General features: G+C 43.3%; 2 protein-coding genes across 2 annotated transcripts in view; both read left to right on the forward strand.

The window, feature by feature from the left end:
• LOC309701281 (ribonuclease inhibitor-like) overlaps window positions 1-23,953 on the forward strand; it is a gene marked incomplete at its 5' end in the record, with an annotated part of 286,714 nt that overhangs the window by 130,678 nt on the left and 132,083 nt on the right. The gene's annotated exons all lie outside the window — the stretch shown is intronic.
• Window positions 1-23,953, forward strand: part of LOC309700381 (ribonuclease inhibitor-like) — a gene marked incomplete at its 5' end in the record, with an annotated part of 43,501 nt that overhangs the window by 18,034 nt on the left and 1,514 nt on the right. The window contains 2 exons of the mRNA XM_082523901.1: window positions 8,331-8,531; window positions 21,566-21,763. Of these exons, the coding sequence (XP_082380027.1) occupies window positions 8,331-8,531; window positions 21,566-21,763 (399 nt within the window). The remainder of the gene's footprint in view (window positions 1-8,330; window positions 8,532-21,565; window positions 21,764-23,953) is intronic.

Below are 23,953 nucleotides of genomic sequence, written 5' to 3' on the forward strand. Positions count from 1 at the left end.
TTAAAATGGGGTGTAACGTCATCATAGCAGCTTTGACTCAGAGTGATGCTGAAAAACTAGTTCATGCATTTATTACTTCCAGGCTGGACGACTGTAATTCATTATTATCAGGATGTCCAAAAAACTCGCTGAAAAGCCTTCAGCTAATCCAAAATGCTGCAGCAAGAGTCCTGACAGGGACTAGAAAGAGAGAGCAGATTTCTCCTGTTTTGGCTTCCCTTCATTGGCTTCCTGTTAAATCCAGAATTGAATTCAAAATCCTGCTCCTCACATACAAGGTCTTAAATAATCAGGCCCCATCTTATCTTAATGACCTTGTAGTACCATATCACCCTATTAGAGCACTTCGCTCTCGCTCTGCAGGCCTACTTGTTGTTCCTAGAGTATTTAAAAGTAGAATGGGAGGGAGAGCCTTCAGTTTTCAGGCCCCTCTTCTGTGGAACCAGCTTCCAGTTTGGATTCAGGAGACAGACACTATCTCTACTTTTAAGATTAGGCTTCAAACTTTCCTTTTTGCTAAAGCATATAGTTAGGGCTGGACCAGGTGACCCTGAATCCTCCCTTAGTTATGCTGCAATAGATGTAGGCTGCCGGGGGATTCCCATGATGCATTGAGTTTTTCCTTTCCAGTCACCTTTCTCACTCACTATGTGTTAACAGACCTCTCTGCATTGAATCATATCTGTTATTAACCTCTGTCTCTCTTCCACAGCATGTCTTTTATCCTGTCTTCCTTCTCTCACCTCAACCGGTCGCAGCAGATGGCCCCGCCCCTCCCTGAGCCTGGTTCTGCCGGAGGTTTCTTCCTGTTAAAAGGGAGTTTTTCCTTCCCACTGTCGCCAAAGTGCTTGCTCATAGGGGGTCATATGATTGTTGGGTTTTTCTCTGTATCTATGAAGCGCCTTGAGGCGACTTTTGTTGTGATTTGGCGCTATATAAATAAAATTGAATTGAATTGAATTGACTGGCAGCTGCAGTCACGGAGAAACTTGCGTATCTCTGTTCGGGAATAGCAGATAGAGGTAGGCTCTGAGAGGACGGCCAGCGTTTACGCTACGAAGACACGGCCGAGTGTTTTAACCTGACAGCCTGAGGTGTTCTTCAGTAAACTGGACTACCCGACAGATGGACCCGAGGCCCCGCTGCACTTTTTCGGTAAGTTAAACGTGTTTGTAAGCTACTCCGTAACTACCGTCCTTTGCTCGGTCCTGAGACCTAGCTAGCTAAGATGAGCACTCGGCCGTCAGGGTTTGTTTAGCTAACCCGTGCAGGTGAATGAATTTACTCTGACTAAAGAAATCAAGAGAAACGCCCCGGGCTGCTCAGTCACTAATTACCGTTACTGTACTTTTATTACAAGTATTATACTGTAAAGGCAACAGGCTGCACCCTGCTGCAGCTCCTGTGCAGAGCTGAATATTAAATATCTTATTAAACAGCACCATGTTTTCAGTCTCCACATGTGTAAAGACAGTAACACCTACTTTAAAAACCTGGCACTTCAGTAACTCCTCATTAATCTGTAAAAACCGATCAAATAGCAAAGCCCGATATTTACTGAAACCAACGACTTCCTCTTGGCAGCTTAAGTTAAAATTTTAATTTTTCGACTGATTAATTTTTTAGCGCTGACTGTATTTTTTATACTGAGTTTGTTGCAAATATTCAGGTTAAAAACTGTCTGAAATATTGTTAATGAGGTATGTTCACAAAGACACATGTGCAGAACTCTGTACAGCTTCCATCCTTTAAGACAAATAGTTTGAAGCATTAATATTTCTTCTTCAATACCAGTGCTGATACCAGTGCTGATACCAGTGCTGATAACACCTCCGTATGTTGTGACCAGGATGCAGCAGCACTGAAACCTGCTCCATCATCACATCTTTGCAGATGTCCATTTATAAAGCTCCAACAACTCAAAGGTGAACATGATATAGGAACATCTGTTCGTATATAAGGCTTTTTTAAATAAACAGCTCATATGTCAGCTGTCAGCAGAACTGTAGGACTGAAAAAATGTAAGAGAAGAGAAGAACACTCCCGAGTGTGGGAGGACAGAAGGATCAGCTTTATTTCAGATTTGAGAGATAAACTTTATTTATTTATTTATTTATTTATTTATTTATTTAGGACAGTGCAAGTTAATGAACATAAATGTAAAAAAAAAATTACATGAATGTAAACATACCAGATTATAGCCAAGGACTAATTTCCATCTGTTGTCCTTAAGCATAAAAAATAGACATAATATTTCATAAAAATTCATCATTCATTCATAATAAAAACTCCGTCACCAAACTTACACACACACACCATTCTGTTCCCAAATAAAACATTAAAACTATACAATTCATACATGATCGCACACTTGATTTGTCCATAACCAGTTTTTCACCTTTGCCTTAAACAAACTGAGTGTAGAGCATTCTCTAATGGGTTGAGGAAGACTGTTCCACAGATGGCCTCCCTGGACAGAGAGGACGTTCTGCCCAAATGCTGTCCGTCTGTGGGGTATAAACAAATCTCCTCGGATTGTAGCTCGAGTGGTCCTGTCTGAGCTTTCTTTATGCCTAATGAACTGCTTTAATGGTGGTGGAGCAAGGGAGTGTAAGACTTTATATATTAAACTCACTCTTTTAAGTTTCACCTAGTTATTGAAGTTCAGTAATTTATGTTTTTTAACACATGACAGTGGTGGTGGGAAGTCGGTTTTTTGTCAAGTAGTTTTAAACGTCTTTTATAAATGTTTTCAATAGTTTTAAGTGTTGTTGGACAAGCAAGTGACCAGGACGTCAAACAATAGTCCATATGAGAGATGATCATTGAGTAAAAATAAGTTTTTGCAACATTCATATTTAAATTATTACGTATATGATTAAAATTTCGATTATTAAATTTAAGTACCTGGGACACTTTATTTATGTGACTCTTGAAGGATAATGTTGGGTCTAGAAGGACCCCAAGATATTTAAATTCTGGAGCTAATTCAAGCTCTACTCCATCATATTTATATTTCAGTTTGTGATGATTGTGTTCTTGTTGTGACTACAGGAGCCGTCCTCAGATTCAGACCTCAGCACCACCCAGTGACAGCAGACAGATCATCCTATAGTTTCACTCTTTGTAGTAACTCCATAATTAACTGATGAAAACAGTCCAAAGGTTAAAGTACCACATGCGCTGTCAGTGAAAGCTGCAGCTGTTTAAAGATAAAGTTAAAAGGATGAATCACCCATGTAACTGTGTCACTGTATATCAGCATCAACAGGACCTGAGTTTGGTGTTTGAGAGAGCTGTTGTCTACGTCTGTGTGCTGTCATTGCTCAGTCTGACCGAACGATGGACAGACTCAAGTTTGACTTTGAATCAAACTGTGTTGTTAAACAGTTTCATGGTTCAAAAAACAAAACAATCAAAAACACTTTTTTCATACTTGTGTTAAGTTTTGTATAGAAATGAGACCAAATTGATTGTGAGGTTAAATGTGATAGAAACAGCTCACACTGACATCCATCCTGATCAAACATGAGTGTCATGAAGCCTGTTTGCAGTTGTTTGCACTGTTTTCCACTCTGGATGTTGTTTCTGTTCAGCTGTGAGTATAAAAGGCTCCATTCTACAACCTGTTTGTGTTAGTTGTTCAATAGAAACATTATTTTGTGCTGATGTTGCACTTCTTTTATTCACAACCAAAGAGTTTTAGACGTCCGCATCAAAATACAAAGATCAGTATTGTCTAATGTTTTGGCTGCAGTGTGTTTTTGCAGACAGGTATAACTGAACAGCTTTAGTGTTTACATTTTTTAAACTTGAGTATGAACTTATACAAAATGCAGCAAGATATTAAAAAAAGTTTGATTATAAAATCGACTATATTGGATTCATATCGATATCGGACATAAAAAGTGGCATCGTTCCATCTCTGCTTTGACTAGAGACACAGCTCTAATCAAAGAGGTGGTCCGCTTGCCTCCGCCCCAGAGAGAAGGGTTACATCTCCTGGGTTTAGGTGCGGCTTGCCCCTCTGAGGGCGGGGGTACCTGGACTTGGGATATAGAGTATGTTTGGGGAGTGCGACGGTCTGTGCAGTTTCTATTTGTGTCTGTCTACACGTTGGGTGAGTGCCGAGTATTTGGTTGTGTATATGGGGTGGGAATGCACGTTGGTGTCCGCGTGCGCCTGTTCGTCTGTGTCTATGTGTCAGGTTGGGTCTTAGACTCAACCTCTCTGGGTACATCTCAGGCCCTCCAAAGTACGGAGGCCTATCTCCCCTCACCACACTCCCTGCCGGTGGCTGATGCCCTCAGACGTTGGTGTGTTGGTGGTCCTTGTCGTCTGGGGCTCACTCCTGGTGGCCGATTGGCGATTCCCCCCCTTTTGGTGGTCCTCCTCGGGTCCTTGTACTCTGGGGCCTCTGGATATCTGGGGCCTGGATCTCCTCCATACCTGCTTCATGCCTGGTGGACGGGGCTGTGGCTCCCCACACTCCCTAGCAGATCATTACATGGAGAAACCTTTGGAATACAAGCATGCTGATCCACACAGGTGTGCACACAGGTGTACACACGGGTGTTCACAGACGCGGACTACACCTTTATGGCTGCTGCCTCTAAGCACATTGTGCGCTGTCTATCTTGCGTGCTGCACAATATCGTTTATTATTTAGTATCTACTGTTATCTACTACTAGCTAGTTTATTGTGATGGTGCTGTTTTTATTATGTTGCTTGCTTTCTCTTCTGTTTTTTTTTCTCCATACAGGTGATCCAGGTGTTTTGTTTGTTTTTCTTTTTTTCTTCCCCCCTTTCTCACCGTCTCTTCTCCCCTTTGGTTTTCTTTCTCTCCCTCTCTTTCTTTCATTCTCTCTCCCTGTCCTGTCCCCCAGTCATGTCTGTCCCGTTTGTAGCAACCGAAAATAAAATAAATTCATAATTATAATAAAGGTCAATCAAATGGACCAATATGGAAAGGCCATGATGATCCACTTGGTAAAATAAATCCGCTTGGCATCTTTCTTGGCGTTAAGACAACAATTCTGATGGCTAAAGATCCAAACGGGACACACAAAAAAAAAGAGACACAGCTCTGTGTTTTCCAATTTGTCATCGTTTTGAAAGTTTACATTTCTTCAGTGTTGAAGAGCAGAAATGAGACTTTCCTGTCAGAGGAACCATGAAAACCATGAATCAACATGTGAACATGAGCTGATGCTGCTGAAGTGAAGCAAAGTTACAGAGGTTTGATTACAGACACAGCTGAGAGTTTGTAATCTGTCATCATTTTAAAAAGTTTCCATGGAACAGCAGAAATGAGGCTTTACTGTCAGAGGCCGACAGCACTGAACACAACAGCAGACTGGTGGCTAATAAACAGTGAATGATGCAGAAACAGATGTTTGAAGCTGTTCTTGGAGTACACTGAGAGAGAGAGAGCTGTGCAGGCAGGAACAGCCAAAGTCAGAGAGAATTCATGAGCATATTGATCAAACGTGAAGCAGAGTTTGGATCTTCTTTTGCTGCTGCTTCACTCAGTTTTGGTTGGAGACAGATGAAACCTGCAGCTTCAGGATCTGTGAGCTGTCCACTTTCAGCCCCGACGGCGTGTCCGTGTACGTGCCGTCGAGTGAACGATCCACGCTCTGTGTTTCCATCTTTGTGTGTTTAGCTGCTCTCATTTACTGTTTTATCTGTTTGCTGCTTGTTGAAATAGTTTGTGAGCTTTAACCTGAGATTCTGGCAAAATACATTTATATTAAACATCGATTCAGGATTGAATGAATCAACATCGTTTTATTCAAATTAAAACCATTTACAGTGGGGCAAAAAAGTATTTAGTCAGCCACCGATTGTGCAAGTTCCCCCACTTAAAATGATGACAGAGGTCAGTAATTTGCACCAGAGGTACACTTCAACTGTGAGAGACAGAATGTGAAAAAAAAATCCATGAATCCACATGGTAGGATTTGTAAAGAATTTATTGGTAAATCAGGGTGGAAAATAAGTATTTGGTCAATAACAAAAATACAACTCAATACTTTGTAACATAACCTTTGTTGGCAATAACAGAGGTCAAACGTTTACTATAGGTCTTTACCAGGTTTGCACACACAGTAGCTGGTATTTTGGCCCATTCCTCCATGCAGATCTTCTCGAGAGCAGTGATGTTTTGGGGCTGTCGCCGAGCAACACGGACTTTCAACTCCCGCCACAGATTTTCTATGGGGTTGAGGTCTGGAGACTGGCTAGGCCACTCCAGGACTTTCAAATGCTTCTTACGGAGCCACTCCTTTGTTGCCCGGGCGGTGTGTTTTGGATCATTGTCATGTTGGAAGACCCAGCCTCGTTTCATCTTCAAAGTTCTCACTGATGGAAGGAGGTTTTGGCTCAAAATCTCACGATACATGGCCCCATTCATTCTGTCCTTAACACGGATCAGTCGTCCTGTCCCCTTGGCAGAAAAACAGCCCCATAGCATGATGTTTCCACCCCCATGCTTCACAGTAGGTATGGTGTTCTTGGGATGCAACTCAGTATTCTTCTTCCTCCAAACACGACGAGTTGAGTTTATACCAAAAAGTTCTACTTTGGTTTCATCTGACCACATGACATTCTCCCAATCCTCTGCTGTATCATCCATGTGCTCTCTGGCAAACTTCAGACGGGCCTGGACATGCACTGGCTTCAGCAGCGGAACACGTCTGGCACTGCGGGATTTGATTCCCTGCCGTTGTAGTGTGTTACTGATGGTGACCTTTGTTACTTTGGTCCCAGCTCTCTGCAGGTCATTCACCAGGTCCCCCCGTGTGGTTCTGGGATCTTTGCTCACCGTTCTCATGATCATTTTGACCCCACGGGATGAGATCTTGCGTGGAGCCCCAGATCGAGGGAGATTATCAGTGGTCTTGTATGTCTTCCATTTTCTGATGATTGCTCCCACAGTTGATTTTTTCACACCAAGCTGCTTGCCTATTGTAGATTCACTCTTCCCAGTCTGGTGCAGGTCTACAATACTTTTCCTGGTGTCCTTCGAAAGCTCTTTGGTCTTGGCCATGGCGGAGTTTGGAGTCTGACTGTTTGAGGCTGTGGACAGGTGTCTTTTATACAGATGATGAGTTCAAACAGGTGCCATTCATACAGGTAACGAGTGGGGGACAGAAAAGCGTCTTACAGGAGACGTTACAGGTCTGTGAGAGCCAGAGATTTTCCATGTTTGAGGTGACCAAATACTTATTTTCCACCCTAATTTACGTATAAATTCTTTACAAATCCTACCATGTGGATTCATGGATTTTTTTTTCACATTCTGTCTCTCACAGTTGAAGTGTACCTCTGGTGCAAATTACTGACCTCTGTCATCATTTTAGGTGGGGGAACTTGCACAATCGGTGGCTGACTAAATACTTTTTTGCCCCACTGTAAATGGGAACATGAATTTTTTACAGCCGCCTCTAATGCTGGGTAATGTCAGCTGGTCCATGTGCAGCTGGCTGTGAGGCTCAGGGAGCGTCTACAAAGTGCAACACTGAAAGAACATCATCCATAAATATTGAGTAAGAACTGGACTCTCATACAGCGAGACTCAAATGCCTTTAAACATCAGCTTATCCTGCTGATCCAAGTCCAACACTGAGTTTGTAAAAACATGTTTGTCAATCATTTTGTTTGGTTTCTGAGGAAAAAGATTCAATAAGTTGCTGCTAATACACAACATTTCATCATATTTCCTCATAACCCTCTTTTGTCTGACCATTTGATCCCATTTGAATTTGCAATAAAGGATCCACAGAGTTTGGTGACAATAATGACAGTAGATGTTTGTGTGAAAGTGCTGGAAGCAAATGAGTGTGTGATGTTCTTTCAGTGTTGCACTTTGTAGACGCTCCCTGAGCACTGGTCTCACAGCCAGCTGCACATAGAGACCAGTGTTGTTAGTCCAGGTCAGAAGATGACTTGTTGGAATGAAAATGAGCTTGTAGTTTGTCTGCTTTAATAATGTGACTGGAAAAAGGTGTTGGACTTCAAATATGTCCATTTCTGTCACACTTCACCTTTAAAAGTGAAGCCATGTGGTTCCTGGAAGGAAAAACACGACTTTTTCAAGTCTTTGTCCTGTTTTTATGAGAAATGTACGACTTTAATGTGAAACATTCAGAGTTTTTTCTCTTGTTGTGTTTGTTTGAAGCTGCTTCCTGTTGGCTTCAGCTGTTTGGAGTTTCCATTTTCTAAACTTCTACATTCTGAACCTTCTTCAGCTCTGAACAGATGATGAAACACTGAATGATTTCAAGCTCTTTGTCTAATAAACTTACATCTTTCATTCTTTATACAGATTGAAGAGCTGTGGTTTGTCAGAGATCAGCTGTGATTATCTGGCAGCAGCACTGAAGTCCAACCCCTCCCATCTGAGAGAGCTGGACCTGAGTAATGACTCCTCCTGGTTTTCGACCAACAACAACAAGCTGCAGGATCCAGGAGTGAAGCATCTGTGTGGTTTCCTGGAGAGTCCAGGATGTAAACTTGAAACTCTGAGGTCAGTCAGCATGTTTTAGTTGTGCTGAGATGAATATGATGTGAAAGTTGTGCTGACACTAAACTGCAGACATCAGGCTGATATTATACTGATCCACACTGAGGATCTTCATGGTAAAGTCTGTTTTCTTCTTCTCTGGTTTAGTCCATTGACTGCAGCAGAACAATGTTCACATTTCAAACAGTGATACTCAACGTATGGCCCGCGGCCCACACGCGGCCTGCCCACCTTTCCTGATTCAGAGAGAGGGGACCCTGATTAACTGTGTAGCTTCTTCCTCACAGTTCTAAGTATCAGACACAACAATGAATAATCCACAGCTGACTGTCTTTAGCAGGTCAAAGGTCACGGCACACAGCAGACAGTCAGAAATATTCTAACTCTGATCATTTATCAGTTGTGACACTGTGAGACTTGATCAGAGGTGTGATCATCACAGCAGAGGCCTTTGTGTCAAAGTCACTGAGGATCAAACAGAAACACATGAAGCAGATTTTCCTCTTCTGGCTTTTTATAGCAGATAACCTTCAAAATATTCTGCAGTCGATCAAAAACTGAAGCAAACCATGAAGCAACATGTGAACATGAGCTGATGCTGCTGAAGTGAAGCAAAGTTACAGAGGTTTGATTACAGACACAGCTGAGAGTTTGTAATCTGTCATCATTTTAAAAAGTTTCCATGGAACAGCAGAAATGAGGCTTTACTGTCAGAGGCCGACAGCACTGAACACAACAGCAGACTGGTGGCTAATAAACAGTGAATGATGCAGAAACAGATGTTTGAAGCTGTTCTTGGAGTACACTGAGAGAGAGAGAGCTGTGCAGGCAGGAACAGCCAAAGTCAGAGAGAATTCATGAGCATATTGATCAAACGTGAAGCAGAGTTTGGATCTTCTTTTGCTGCTGCTTCACTCAGTTTTGGTTGGAGACAGATGAAACCTGCAGCTTCAGGATCTGTGAGCTGTCCACTTTCAGCCCCGACGGCGTGTCCGTGTACGTGCCGTGGAGTGAACGATCCACGCTCTGTGTTTCCATCTTTGTGTGTTTAGCTGCTCTCATTTACTGTTTTATCTGTTTGCTGCTTGTTGAAATAGTTTGTGAGCTTTAACCTGAGATTCTGGCAAAATACATTTATATTAAACATCGATTCAGGATTGAATGAATCAACATCGTTTTATTCAAATTAAAACCATTTAAATGGGAACATGAATTTTTTACAGCCGCCTCTAATGCTGGGTAATGTCAGCTGGTCCATGTGCAGCTGGCTGTGAGGCTCAGGGAGCGTCTACAAAGTGCAACACTGAAAGAACATCATCCATAAATATTGAGTAAGAACTGGACTCTCATACAGCGAGACTCAAATGCCTTTAAACATCAGCTTATCCTGCTGATCCAAGTCCAACACTGAGTTTGTAAAAACATGTTTGTCAATCATTTTGTTTGGTTTCTGAGGAAAAAGATTCAATAAGTTGCTGCTAATACACAACATTTCATCATATTTCCTCATAACCCTCTTTTGTCTGACCATTTGATCCCATTTGAATTTGCAATAAAGGATCCACAGAGTTTGGTGACAATAATGACAGTAGATGTTTGTGTGAAAGTGCTGGAAGCAAATGAGTGTGTGATGTTCTTTCAGTGTTGCACTTTGTAGACGCTCCCTGAGCACTGGTCTCACAGCCAGCTGCACATAGAGACCAGTGTTGTTAGTCCAGGTCAGAAGATGACTTGTTGGAATGAAAATGAGCTTGTAGTTTGTCTGCTTTAATAATGTGACTGGAAAAAGGTGTTGGACTTCAAATATGTCCATTTCTGTCACACTTCACCTTTAAAAGTGAAGCCATGTGGTTCCTGGAAGGAAAAACACGACTTTTTCAAGTCTTTGTCCTGTTTTTATGAGAAATGTACGACTTTAATGTGAAACATTCAGAGTTTTTTCTCTTGTTGTGTTTGTTTGAAGCTGCTTCCTGTTGGCTTCAGCTGTTTGGAGTTTCCATTTTCTAAACTTCTACATTCTGAACCTTCTTCAGCTCTGAACAGATGATGAAACACTGAATGATTTCAAGCACTTTGTCTAATAAACTTACATCTTTCATTCTTTATACAGATTGAAGAGCTGTGGTTTGTCAGATATTGGCCTTGATTATCTGGCAGCAGCACTGAAGTCCAACCCCTCGTATCCCACAGAGGTGGACCTGAGTGGAACCTACAGCAACCTGAAGGATTCAGGAGTGAAGCATCTGTGTGGTTTCCTGGAGAATCCACGATGTCGATTTGAAACTCTGGGGTCAGTCAGCATGTTTTAGTTGTGCTGAGATGAATATGATGTGAAAGTTGTGCTGACACTAAACTGCAGACATCAGGCTGATATTATACTGATCCACACTGAGGATCTTCATGGTAAAGTCTGTTTTCTTCTTCTCTGGTTTAGTCCATTGACTGCAGCAGAACAATGTTCACATTTCAAAGAGTGATACTCAACATATGGCCCGCGGCCCACACGCGGCCTGCCCACCTTTCCTGATTCAGAGAGAGGGGACCCTGATTAACTGTGTAGCTTCTTCCTCACAGTTCTAAGTATCAGACACAACAATGAATAATCCACAGCTGACTGTCTTTAGCAGGTCAAAGGTCACGGCACACAGCACTCTGTGAAACAGTTTGGAGCAGGAATTCTTGCACATTTACAAACTGACACTGCTGCACGGCATGCTGGGTAATGCTAGCTGCTCAGGTATGGGCGTGCTAATGGCTGTGAGGCTCTGTGGCTGCAGAACACCGAAGAAGAGAAAAGAGAGGTGGAGGATGAAGAAAAGAGGCGGAGATGAAGCAGAAGTTTTGCTCCAGAGAGGAGCTGTGTCTGTGTGGGCAGGGCTCAGACAGCTCCGCCCACACAGTGACAGTGAAGCAGGTGAAGAGTAATAAATGAAGACAGCAGACAGGATTTGATAAGCTGATGTACAAACATGTAGGTCGTGTCCAAATTCATGGGCTGCATCCTCCTGAGGCCGCATTTGTAGACCGATTACGTCACAGCGACACGTCGAAGGCTGTCCAAATTCGTAGACTCCTCCGAATGCAGCCAACAAATGCGTCCTCCTTTTCCCCGAATTTGAAGGATGGGTCGGGTGTGTCCTTCGTGGCCTACCATATCCCAGAATTCATAGCGTGGCCCAGCCAAACTCCAGTTTCCAACAATGGCGGCCGCTACTAAGTTTTAAAATGACTCATACTAATCTTTTTCGGTCACAAAATAAACTTTTAACATATTTTCAGGCGAGAAAGTAGCTGTGTAAACATCAAATATCTGCTCGGTTTATCAAGATACCGCATATTTGCAAAAGTGCTTCGACGTTTTCGGAGACGTCTGCTACCCACCAGCTCGATAGCTCGCCGGGAGCTCGAGGGTCACTGAAGCCGCCGAGAACGGCACAACTCCCGGCACATCATTTTCAGATCACCGCGGACTTTCGCTACTCAGGTTAAACGTGATATATAAGTCACTTAGACAACCTCAAAATGTTATTGTTTGGCTTTTTTCAGTGTTTTGTTTGTTCGTGAGTAAATCGGTTTGGCTGAGATTAAAGTTATTAGATTAGATTAGATAAAATAAAACTTTATTAATCCCCCAGGTGGGTTCCTCCTTGGTCTTTACAGAGCTGACTAAACGTCAAACAGAAAACTGATTAAACAGAAGTATGAGACGGTCGAGAATTTACGCCAGTGTCCTGTTATATTTTAGATAGCAAGGAGCAGACGGCTGAGTTTATTAAACTCCACCGAGACAGCGGTGACGCTAATCAGAAGGCTAGACCGTCCAATTTCCCCAGCCGTTTATTTCCAGCCTACCCGACCTTCTGAGGACCCAGCCCACGTAGACCGCAAAGGCCGGGTCCTCGGGAGGATGCAGCCCATGAATTTGGACACGACCGTAGAATGATGGTGGCAGCTACAGAAACAGGTCCATACAGACTGAAGCGTGTCTCAGTCTGAATGTACACTGCTGTTATAAGAGCTGTGGAAACTCAGGTCAAAAGGACGTAACCACACTGCTGACAGTTCCAGGACAGTCACAGAGTTACAGCATCATTTGTGACCATAAAGACAGAAAGCTCATCCAAATCCTGGGATTAAAAGTCTGTCCTGGTGGTGTCCAGTCAAACACGTCTCTGTGAAAGCTTCAATCCAACAGGCTCCAAAGTCCTTCTGCTCATTTCCTCGCCGGGTTCTTGATGCTCCTGTACCATCTCTCTGTCATCCTCCTCGCTCCCTCTTTGCACTCACAGTCTTTGTGCATCATTAACACTCACATGTGGAAAACCAAAGTTTTACTGGGCAGAAGATGATCATCAGTGACGCTGTCTTTAAAACACTCTTGTTAGAAATGTACAACTTTAATGTGAAACATTCAGAGTTTTTTCTCTTGTTGTGTTTGTTTGAAGCTGCTTCCTGTTGGCTGTTTGGAGTTTCCATTTTCTAAACTTCTACATTCTGAACCTTCTTCAGCTCTGAACAGATGATGAAACACTGAATGATTTCAAGCACTTTGTCTAATAAACTTACATCTTTCATTCTCTATACAGATTGGAGCGCTGTGATTTGTCAGAGATCAGCTGTGATTATCTGGCAGCAGCACTGAAGTCCAACCCCTCCCATCTGAGAGAGCTGGACCTGAGCCGGAACAACCTGAAGGATCCAGGAGTGAAGCATCTGTGTGGTTTCCTGGAGAGTCCACGATGTCGATTTGAAACTCTGAGGTCAGTCAGCATGTTTTAGTTGTGCTGAGATGAATATGATGTGAAAGTTGTGCTGACACTAAACTGCAGACATCAGGCTGATATTATACTGATCCACACTGAGGATCTTCATGGTAAAGTCTGTTTTCTTCTTCTCTGGTTTAGTCCATTGACTGCAGCAGAACAATGTTCACATTTCAAACAGTGATACTCAACGTATGGCCCGCGGCCCACACGCGGCCTGCCCACCTTTCCTGATTCAGAGAGAGGGGACCCTGATTAACTGTGTAGCTTCTTCCTCACAGTTCTAAGTATCAGACACAACAATGAATAATCCACAGCTGCCTGCCTTTAGCAGGTCAAAGGTCACGGCACACAGCAGTCTGTGAAACAGTTTGGAGCAGGAATTCTTGCACATTTACAAACTGACACTGCTGCACGGCATGCTGGGTAATGCTAGCTGCTCAGGTATGGGTGTGGTAACGGCTGTGAGACTCTGTGGCTGCAGAACACTGAAGAAGAGAAAAGAGAGGTGGAGGATGAAGAAAAGAGGCGGAGATGAAGCAGAAGTTTAACTCTAGAGAGGAGCTGTGTCTGTGTGGGTGGGGCTCAGGCAGCTCCGCCCACACAGTGACAGTGAAGCAGGTGAAGAGTAATAAATAAAGACAGCAGACAGGATTTGATAAGCTGATGTACAAACATGTAGTATGATGGTGGCAGCTACAGAAACAGGTCCATACAGACTGAAGCGTGTCTCAGTCTGAATGTACACTGCTGTTATAAGAGCTGTGGAAAGTCAGGTCAAAAGGACGTAACCACACTGCTGACAGTTCCAGGACATTCACAGAGTTACAGCATCATTTGTGACCATAAAGACAGAAAGCTCATCCAAATCCTGGGATTAAAAGTCTGTCCTGGTGGTGTCCAGTCAAACACGTCTCTGTGAAAGCTTCAATCCAACAGGCTCCAAAGTCCTTCTGCTCATTTCCTCGCCGGGTTCTTGATGCTCCTGTACCATCTCTCTGTCATCCTCCTCGCTCCCTCTTTGCACTCACAGTCTTTGTGCATCATTAACACTCACATGAGGAAAACCAAAGTTTTACTGGGCAGAAGATGATCATCAGTGACGCTGTCTTTAAAACACTCTTGTTAGAAATGTTCGACTTTAATGTGAAACATTCAGAGTTTTTTCTCTTGTTGTGTTTCTTTGAAGCTGCTTCCTGTTGGCTTCAGCTGTTTGGAGTTTCCATTTTCTAAACTTCTACATTCTGAACCTTCTTCAGCTCTGAACAGATGATGAAACACTGAATGATTTCAAGCACTTTGTCTAATAAACTTACATCTTTCATTCTTTATACAGATTGATGGACTGTGATTTGTCAGAGATCAGCTGTGATTATCTGGCAGCAGCACTGAAGTCCAACCCCTCCCATCTGAGAGAGCTGGACCTGAGCCGGAACAACCTGAAGGATCCAGGAGTGAAGCATCTGTGTGGTTTCCTGGAGAGTCCAGGATGTAAACTTGAAACTCTGAGGTCAGTCAGCATGTTTTAGTTGTGCTGAGATGAATATGATGTGAAAGTTGTGCTGACACTAAACTGCAGACATCAGGCTGATATTATACTGATCCACACTGAGGATCTTCATGGTAAAGTCTGTTTTCTTCTTCTCTGGTTTAGTCCATTGACTGCAGCAGAACAATGTTCACATTTCAAACAGTGATACTCAACGTATGGCCCGCGGCCCACACGCGGCCTGCCCACCTTTCCTGATTCAGAGAGAGGGGACCCTGATTAACTGTGTAGCTTCTTCCTCACAGTTCTAAGTATCAGACACAACAATGAATAATCCACAGCTGACTGTCTTTAGCAGGTCAAAGGTCACGGCACACAGCAATCTGTGAAACAGTTTGGAGCAGGAATTCTTGCACATTTACAAACTGACACCGCTGCACGGCATGCTGGGTAATGCTAGCTGCTCAGGTATGGGCGTGCTAACGGCTGTGAGGCTCCGTGGCTGCAGAACACTGAAGAAGAGAAAAGAGAGGTGGAGGATGAAGAAAAGAGGCGGAGATGAAGCAGAAGTTTAGCTCCAGAGAGGAGCTGTGTCTGTGTGGGCGGGGCTCAGGCAGCTCCGCCCACTCAGTTTGTTCCCTCCTGATTCATCTGCATGTGTTCTGCTTCACACTGCTCACCTCCACCAAAGACTTCACAAACATCTTCTTTCTTTGAGTCCAGTTTGTCCCACAAACACTTCCAAATCTCCTCCTCTGAGATTCTGCAGCTTCTTGCAGTGTGACTCAGCTGACTTCTGACAGACCACAGACTGGCACAGCATCCACATGTGTCTCCTTTCAAACAGGCTCTTGATGTTTCCTCCCACATCATTCTGGCCTCTCAGTCTCCTTTGTTCTCCAGCTCTGTAGCTCCAGCTGGTGAAGCTTCAGTTTTCCATGTTGGTAACAGTAAACTACAGCCTCTGCTGTCAGCTGGGTAACTAAACAGAGCTGCAGCACGTCTCTGCGGTGGTGCTACATCCAGCCTGCAGACGGCCGTCTACATGTTGTAGTGGTTTACAGTCACCAGGGGGCGCTGTCCCAGCCATGCAGGCAGTGGGCTGCTCTGCTTGTGCTGTTGTTGGTGAAGCTGAAGTGAAAGCGAGAGTTAAAACACTGAACAGTGTCCACTGAGCTTCTTATGCTCTTCTCATGCTCAAAGAAGTTTAACAGGAAGGGCGACTCGTCCATCAGGCGTCCAGCTGTCCGTGACCGTGTCCACAGCAGAGTGTGACCGAGGCTTCATGCTAACACGCACACATGAAGCTAATACCACCACGAGCAGCTGCTCAGTGGATTTGGAGGACAAATGTCTGCAGCTTCTCACAGGCAGTATGCAGAATGTGGATCTCCACAAAGACTGTGGAGAGCTCGTCCCACACTCTAAATCCAAACTTGTCTGCACAAAACTTCTCACACGTTCCCGTCACAAGTGTCTTCTAAGTGAAGCTACCAGGTTCAGGTCCAGCTTGTTTATCTGGAGCTGCAGGAGATGATCCATCCTCACAAAGCAACACAGCAGATATGCAAACACACAACACAACCAAAGGATTCTCTCTGCATGTCTGTGGCTGATGCTGCTGGAACGAAGCTGTTTGAAACCTTGTTGTTCTGCACTTTGGGACCAGAAGAGGAAACTGAAGCTCTGTGCAGAGGGTCCAATGGAAGCAGCCAAGCGCTGTAAGTGTCTGCTGTACTGGGATGCTGGTTCAGCTGTGGCTCAGTTTCACAGTGTGACTCAATAAAAGCAGCAGGAAATCAAAGCTTGATGCTTTCATCAGTGTGGAAATAAGAAAGTTTCCTGTGTCAGACGCTGGAGCTCTTTCACTCTCAGCTTCACAGTTTCAGCTTCAAACTTCTTCCAACATGTTTCTAACACGGCCACATTCCACCTTAATGGAGCTGATATCTTGTGCATCAGCACATTTTCTAAAGGCAGCGATCACATCTTTAGTTTTGGATGTTTAACTGCAGATTGTTTATGTGTTTATAGCACATTAATTACAGCAGCAGCGTTGACCACAGTGCTGTACAAGAATCCAAGATAACGATTAAAATAACTCCTAATATTAATATCACACATCAAATATCAAATAACTCTCATGCTGTATTAAAAGCCAGTGAATACAAATGTGTTTTCAGAGCAGATTTACAGAGACTGACAGCAGGAGCTGGGGCTGTTCGATAGAACGATGTATATATGATGACCATATGAAAACGTCTATCGTTTCATATCACGCTCTTTGTTTCCTGCTTATGTGTTTGTGTTTTCCAGATAAAGCTTTCAAAATAAATCTGAAGATCCTGTTGAGAGTTTTCAAAATAAACACAATACATTACTGCGGTCGCTCGTTTATCGAGTTACGTTCTAAAAATAAGTCTCAGAATGAAGTAGCAGCTTTATGTTTTACAAGTATTATAGAAGTTTTAAGGCAGTTAAACCCTCACTGCACACTTTCTACACTTTTCTCAGACAGGCATGAACATTTTCACACTTTTCTCTCTTGTTTAAACAAAGTTCAAACCTTCATAGAAAAATAAGTTCATTATTAAAGAGTGAAAGCAAAGTGTTTCTGAAATGTGTCAAATCAGCCTTTGCTGGCATTAAATGAGCTTCTGTGTGAGGAGCACTCGTCCATGGCCTGGGCTCCTCGCTGTCAGGTAAAGTTTCATAAAGCTTTTGAGTTTTTCTGCAGATAATGTTGGTGTCCAGCACGATGTTCTTTTTCCTGCGGTCACTGAGCCACAAAGCCAAAGCTGACTCCATCCTTACGATGTTCTTGTTGTGGACAGTTACAACCTTTTTGCCTCCTTGTTGAAACTATGATGGTCAGCATCTTCCTCTGCCTTTGGCTGCTACCACAGGTGCAAAACGTCTCGTCATCATTGTTGTTTGTTGGGACAAAACGTACAAACATACAGTGCAGCACTGCAGAGTCACACTGCTGTAAATTTGAACACATTCTGTACTGTACAGGAGACACGGCACGAGATTGGCTGACAATGGTCTACAGCCAATCAGGACGCAGAACACAATGCGCTGTAAAAAACAAAAACATGCAAAATTGCACAAAAAAGATCAGCGAAACAGCGAGGCCGCCAAAGGTGAACTGTGTTACAGCGAGGGACCAGCGTATATGTGGTTGTTGGGACGATAAATGTCTTTGAGCTTGTGTCAGAAGACGAGCTGCAGCTTTCTGGACCAGCTGCAGTCTTGCCAGGCAGGTCCCACTAACTCCAACATATAAGGAGTTACAATAATCCAGCTGGGACGTCATGAAAACGTGGATCGCCCGTTCAAGGTTTTTAAAAGATATAAATGATCTCACCTTAGATAAAAGCTCAGTTTGAAGAAAGACCGCTGTACAACTGAGCTCAGCTGTTTTTCAAATTGCCGTCAAATATAATCCCCAAATGTAATAATGCGATTTAATAAAAGAGCTGAACCAGTCTAATAGAGCGCCCTTGATGCCGCCATGCTCCAATGGTGAGGTCAAGATGCTGTGGTCAAGGCAGCGGTCAGATCCAAAAGCACAGCGGAGTCTCCTGATCAGTGGCTGATAAAAGATCATTAAGAACTTTTCAAAGTGCAGTTTCAGTGCTGTGAAGAGCTTTAAAACCAGACTGAAACCTTTACAACAGATTGCAGCTGAACAAATATAATCTTTTACAAAATCTTCGACAGGAAGGGAAGCTTTGAAATAGGCCTGAAGTTTGAGCGGACAGAGGATCCAGATCAGGTTTTTAGTACAGGCTGTACAACAGCATGTTTAAAACAGGCTGTACAACACCTGAACTAAGACTGCTGTTAAAAATCGCTAAGATGTCGGAACCAACAACCTTTAACATCTTTTTAAACACGTGTTGGAACAACTTCATTTGGACAAGATGATGTCTTTATAGCATCACATCGTTCCTCCACCTGATCAAACCACACAGGCTCAAACTGATCAAAAACAGCTGAGCAGGTGAATATTTTAGCCCCGGTGCGATCTCGGGCGAGAGTATCGATGATGGCCAAAGGGCAGCGTCCAGCTCTACGGCCGCTGAAGAGCAGACTCAACAGACGCGCGTGATGTGGATCCTACTGCTCTAAAACTGGAGCTTCTTCAATCCATTAAAGAGGACATTAGTACGCTGTTAAAAGAAGAAGTCAGAAATGCATTGAAAGAAGATTTTGACAATATAAGGGCTGACGTGCAAGGACTGAGAAATGAGATCGCTAACAGCATGGCGGCGACGTGCGGCGAAGTTGATGGAGTAAAGGTTACAGTGAAAGAAGCTGAGGATGGGCTGTCAATGTGGAGCGATGAGGTGACCACCCTGCAGTCTACAGTAGAGAGTATGAAGGAGGAGCTGTCTGACCTGAAGGATAAATGTGATGAAGGCAGGAAGCGGAGAGCTAACATCCACATCATAGGGATCCCAGAGGGCCTGGACTCAAGCTCCTCCACGGCCGTATCCGTGCTACTACGTGAAGTGCTGGGTATGGATAAAGACGTTATTGTCGACCGCTCACACAGGAGCCCTATCCTGAGAAAGCCAGCTGGTAACCCGCACGCCGTCATAGCCGAGCGTCACTACTACCAGGATTGTGTGGCTACGCCGTGCCAGGGCCCAAGCCCCGCTTGAGTTTAACGGACAACCTATTGCAATATTACGACTGGGCGATATGACCCAAAGTTCATATCTCGATATTCTTTAGCTGGATGGCGATATACGATATATATCTCGATATTTTTAAAGCCAGAAAGTTCGAACAAAAAGAGAGTTCTTAGTCAAAGCTGTGTCCCAAATCTCACACAGGCACATTTATTAACATACAGCGTAGATGTACATGAAACAATTACTCAGGAATAAATGATCAGCATTTATTAAATAATAATGCTCCATAAATAAAAGAAAACAATGTTGTGTTTGTGCATAACAAAAAGCTCACAATCGTGCAGTCAAAATGTAAACAGACGCTGAGCATAATAACAAGCAGCTGCTCTGTTCCCAGGTTCTACTGCGTGACTGACAGCCTGGAGTTTGAAACCCTCTTTGTAACCGTGTCTCTTACAGGTGCCATTTATGGTCCTTATACACACTCAATACAGTAATATTACGTTGAAGCAGAGTACGTATCACTCCGCGAGGCTCCTCGTAGCTGTAATGCTCCAACAATCCATCAAGCGGTGCGGCCTCGTAGCTGAGCAAAGTCGTACCAAAACATCTTTTGAAAGGTTTCTGAGCGCCGTGTAGCACATAAAATCGGTTCGAGGTCAGTAAGCACAACCAGAATTCATCCATAAGCCGCACTGTCGATTTATGAGAAAATTACAGGATTTTAAGTGCAGAAAATGTAGTTTATGGTTTTCCTTTGATCTTAGCAAATATCTACGCCTCTAATTGGGACGATCACAGATTTTTCACTAATGTCTTTGCGCGGCTCCCCAATATGTCATCACACAATATCATCTTTGAGGGAGACCTAAACTGCTCATTATCTGCTATGGACCACAGTTCACACAAAAGTACACTTAGTCCAAAGTCAGCATGCGTCATTCAGAGCTTTCTTGATAATTATGGGCTGGCTGATGTATGGAGATTTCATAATCCTGCTTCACATCAATACTCTTTTTTTTTCTAATGTCCATAAAACATATATTTGTATAGAAAAACGTCTCCCTTTAGTTACAGAATGTGATTATAAGACTCTGGTGATTTCTCCTCTTGTTTTTTCAATGTGTATTCCTGATGCCTGCTCCAACTATCAGCCATGGAGATTCAACTCAGTGTTGTTAGCAGATGAAGAGTTTGTCAGTTACAAAAGGTCTCAAAGACATTTTTTTTCTATCAATCAGACCCCAGAGATGTCATCATCAGTCATTTGGGAATCTCTAAAAGCATCTGAGAGGCCAAATAATTTCATTTTGTGCCAAACAAAGTGCAACACTGAAAGAACATCATCCATAAATATTGAGTAAGAACTGGACTCTCATACAGCGAGACTCAAATGCCTTTAAACATCAGCTTATCCTGCTGATCCAAGTCCAACACTGAGTTTGTAAAAACATGTTTGTCAATCATTTTGTTTGGTTTTTGAGGAAAAAGATTCAATAACTTGCTGCTAATACACAACATTTCATCATATTTCCTCATAACCCTCTTTTGTCTGACCATTTGATCCCATTTGAATTTGCAATAAAGGATCCACAGAGTTTGGTGACAATAATGACAGTAGATGTTTGTGTGAAAGTGCTGGAAGCAAATGAGTGTGTGATGTTCTTTCAGTGTTGCACTTTGTAGACGCTCCCTGAGCACTGGTCTCACAGCCAGCTGCACATAGAGACCAGTGTTGTTAGTCCAGGTCAGAAGATGACTTGTTGGAATGAAAATGAGCTTGTAGTTTGTCTGCTTTAATAATGTGACTGGAAAAAGGTGTTGGACTTCAAATATGTCCATTTCTGTCACACTTCACCTTTAAAAGTGAAGCCATGTGGTTCCTGGAAGGAAAAACACGACTTTTTCAAGTCTTTGTCCTGTTTTTATGAGAAATGTACGACTTTAATGTGAAACATTCAGAGTTTTTTCTCTTGTTGTGTTTGTTTGAAGCTGCTTCCTGTTGGCTTCAGCTGTTTGGAGTTTCCATTTTCTAAACTTCTACATTCTGAACCTTCTTCAGCTCTGAACAGATGATGAAACACTGAATGATTTCAAGCACTTTGTCTAATAAACTTACATCTTTCATTCTTTATACAGATTGGAGCGCTGTGGTTTGTCAGAGATCAGCTGTGATTATCTGGCAGCAGCACTGAAGTCCAACCCCTCCCATCTGAGACAGCTGGAGCTGAGTAATGACTCCTCCTCTTCTTCAACTAAGAACAACCTGCAGGATCCAGGAGTGAAGCATCTGTGTGGTTTCCTGGAGAGTCCAGGATGTAAACTTGAAACTCTGAGGTCAGTCAGCATGTTTTAGTTGTGCTGAGATGAATATGATGTGAAAGTTGTGCTGACACTAAACTGCAGACATCAGGCTGATATTATACTGATCCACACTGAGGATCTTCATGGTAAAGTCTGTTTTCTTCTTCTCTGGTTTAGTCCATTGACTGCAGCAGAACAATGTTCACATTTCAAACCTTCAAAGAAGAAGAAAAATCCTCCAGTGGAAAATTCACTGTGAAACTCTCAAACTCTTCATTGCACCTTAAAGTCTGTCTGACACTGAAATCCAAAGCAAAATGTGCGTTTGCTTTACAGACAGCAGTCCAACACAAACATACACACATCATCCAAAACACAGTCCAACATCCAAATCTCCTCCACTGCCAGCATGAATGATGGGAAAGAGAAGGAGGAACACTCTGACATTCAGGGTTAGAATGAGTTTCATCAAGCAGACTGTGAAGATCAAAGCTGCATTAGAAAGCTTACATGAATGAATGAGTGGACAGAAGTGGACAGAGATCATCTGAAGCACTTCAAAGGCTTTAAATCAGCACATTTCTCTTTATTCTTTATCAACTCTGTTAGTTTCTCCCAGTTTTCTGTGGAATGAAGCTAACAGCAGGCTAATAAGATGCTGACCAATAGGTTTCTATTAAAGGTTGTAATTTGTATATGAAAAAGTGCTTTGGCTCAGCAGGGATCAGCTTACAGGTAGAATACAGCTGCTGGATGGGATTAGCATGTCATAGCTATCTACCAAACTGCTAACTGGGGGATTTCAGGCCATCTATGGATCATTTTTGCTAACTGTTTATTCAGCTTAGGCTCACAGGGCTGCAGCCTGTGCCCTAGCTGTCATAGGGCAAGAGGCGTGGTCCACCTGCACAGGTGAGCAGTCCATCACAGGGCCAACAGAGAGAGACTGAGAAGCACTCCCTCACATCCACACCTACAGCCAATGTAGAAGCACCAATGAACCTAAGCAGCATTTCATTGGACTGTGGGAGAACATCCAACCTCCACAGAAAGGCCCAGCTGACCAACAAGCTTCAACCTACAACCTTCTTGCTCTAAGGCACTAGTGCTAACCACTTTTGCCCATTTCAGCCCAAATCCTGCATCTTCCTGTTTCTGACTCCAGGCCAGCTCCACTAACACTTTCTCATCAGACACTGCCACCTAGTGGAGGAAGTCTTAGTTCCATTTGAAGCTTCAGATTACAGTTAGTTCCTTTACAAAGAGGTGGAGGTGGTGGGGCCACAGCACCATCATCACTGAGTGCCATAGGACACTTAACCTTTGTTTCCATATGCTGGGAACTTCCTGTTGTTCCAAGGAGGACTGGAAAATGTGTGAAAATCTCCCAGTCAGTTCCTCACAGCACACTTCAATCATTTCCCTCCCACAGCATCAGCACCAGGGCTTTTTCTCTCTTTGGTCCCACTAAGAGATTTCCACACAAACACCTCATCAGTGGGACTCTCAGAGCTACCAGCCCTTTGCTACAATCACAAAGCTCTTCATTGAAATCAATGATATCAAAGCTGGAATCAAATGAGTCCAAGTCTTCTGCTGATTCAGCATCACATTCATCTTTGCTCCTTGTCCTGCATCCCCACCATGGACTTCATTCCTTTCCAAGCCAGCCTTGAGTGTCCTTTATTCAGCTCATCCTCTGCTTTACTTTTACACCTGATTTTAGCTGCTTTATCTCTCTTTCAACAGGTTTCTGTGCCTCAATCTTTTTCTTCTTTCCCTCATAACAAGACAGCTTCTTCTGCCTGAGAACATGTTGGAGTGATTTACTAATCCAGGGCTGCTTATTGGGGAAAATACTTCCTGTTTCCAAAGTAATCCCCATTTTTCCCAGAAAGAAATGTCAGTAGAAATCGATGATCTAAGTGAGAACATGAGCCTTTAAAAAGTCCCAGTGGGTGCAGTCAAAGCAGTCCCTCAGTCCCAGTATAGAGTCTTTGGTCCAGACTGGAACAACTGTGTGCCCAGTTTGAGCTCTCTTCAGTGCTGTGACCTGACAGACCCAGAGGGGCCATCACATCACATTTAGAAGCTCCCCTGATGGAGCCACAACACATGTCCAATACTTAGTCTGTCTTGTTGGACCAACTGGAAGAAATGATTCAAGGACTTAGTCACAGAACAGAGATTCAAATCTCCAAAATCCAACTGGCTGCATCAGGA

The sequence above is a fragment of the Aulonocara stuartgranti genome (assembly GCF_965226115.1).
Source record: "Aulonocara stuartgranti genome assembly, chromosome: 23".
Taxonomy (NCBI): Eukaryota; Metazoa; Chordata; class Actinopteri; order Cichliformes; family Cichlidae; genus Aulonocara; species Aulonocara stuartgranti.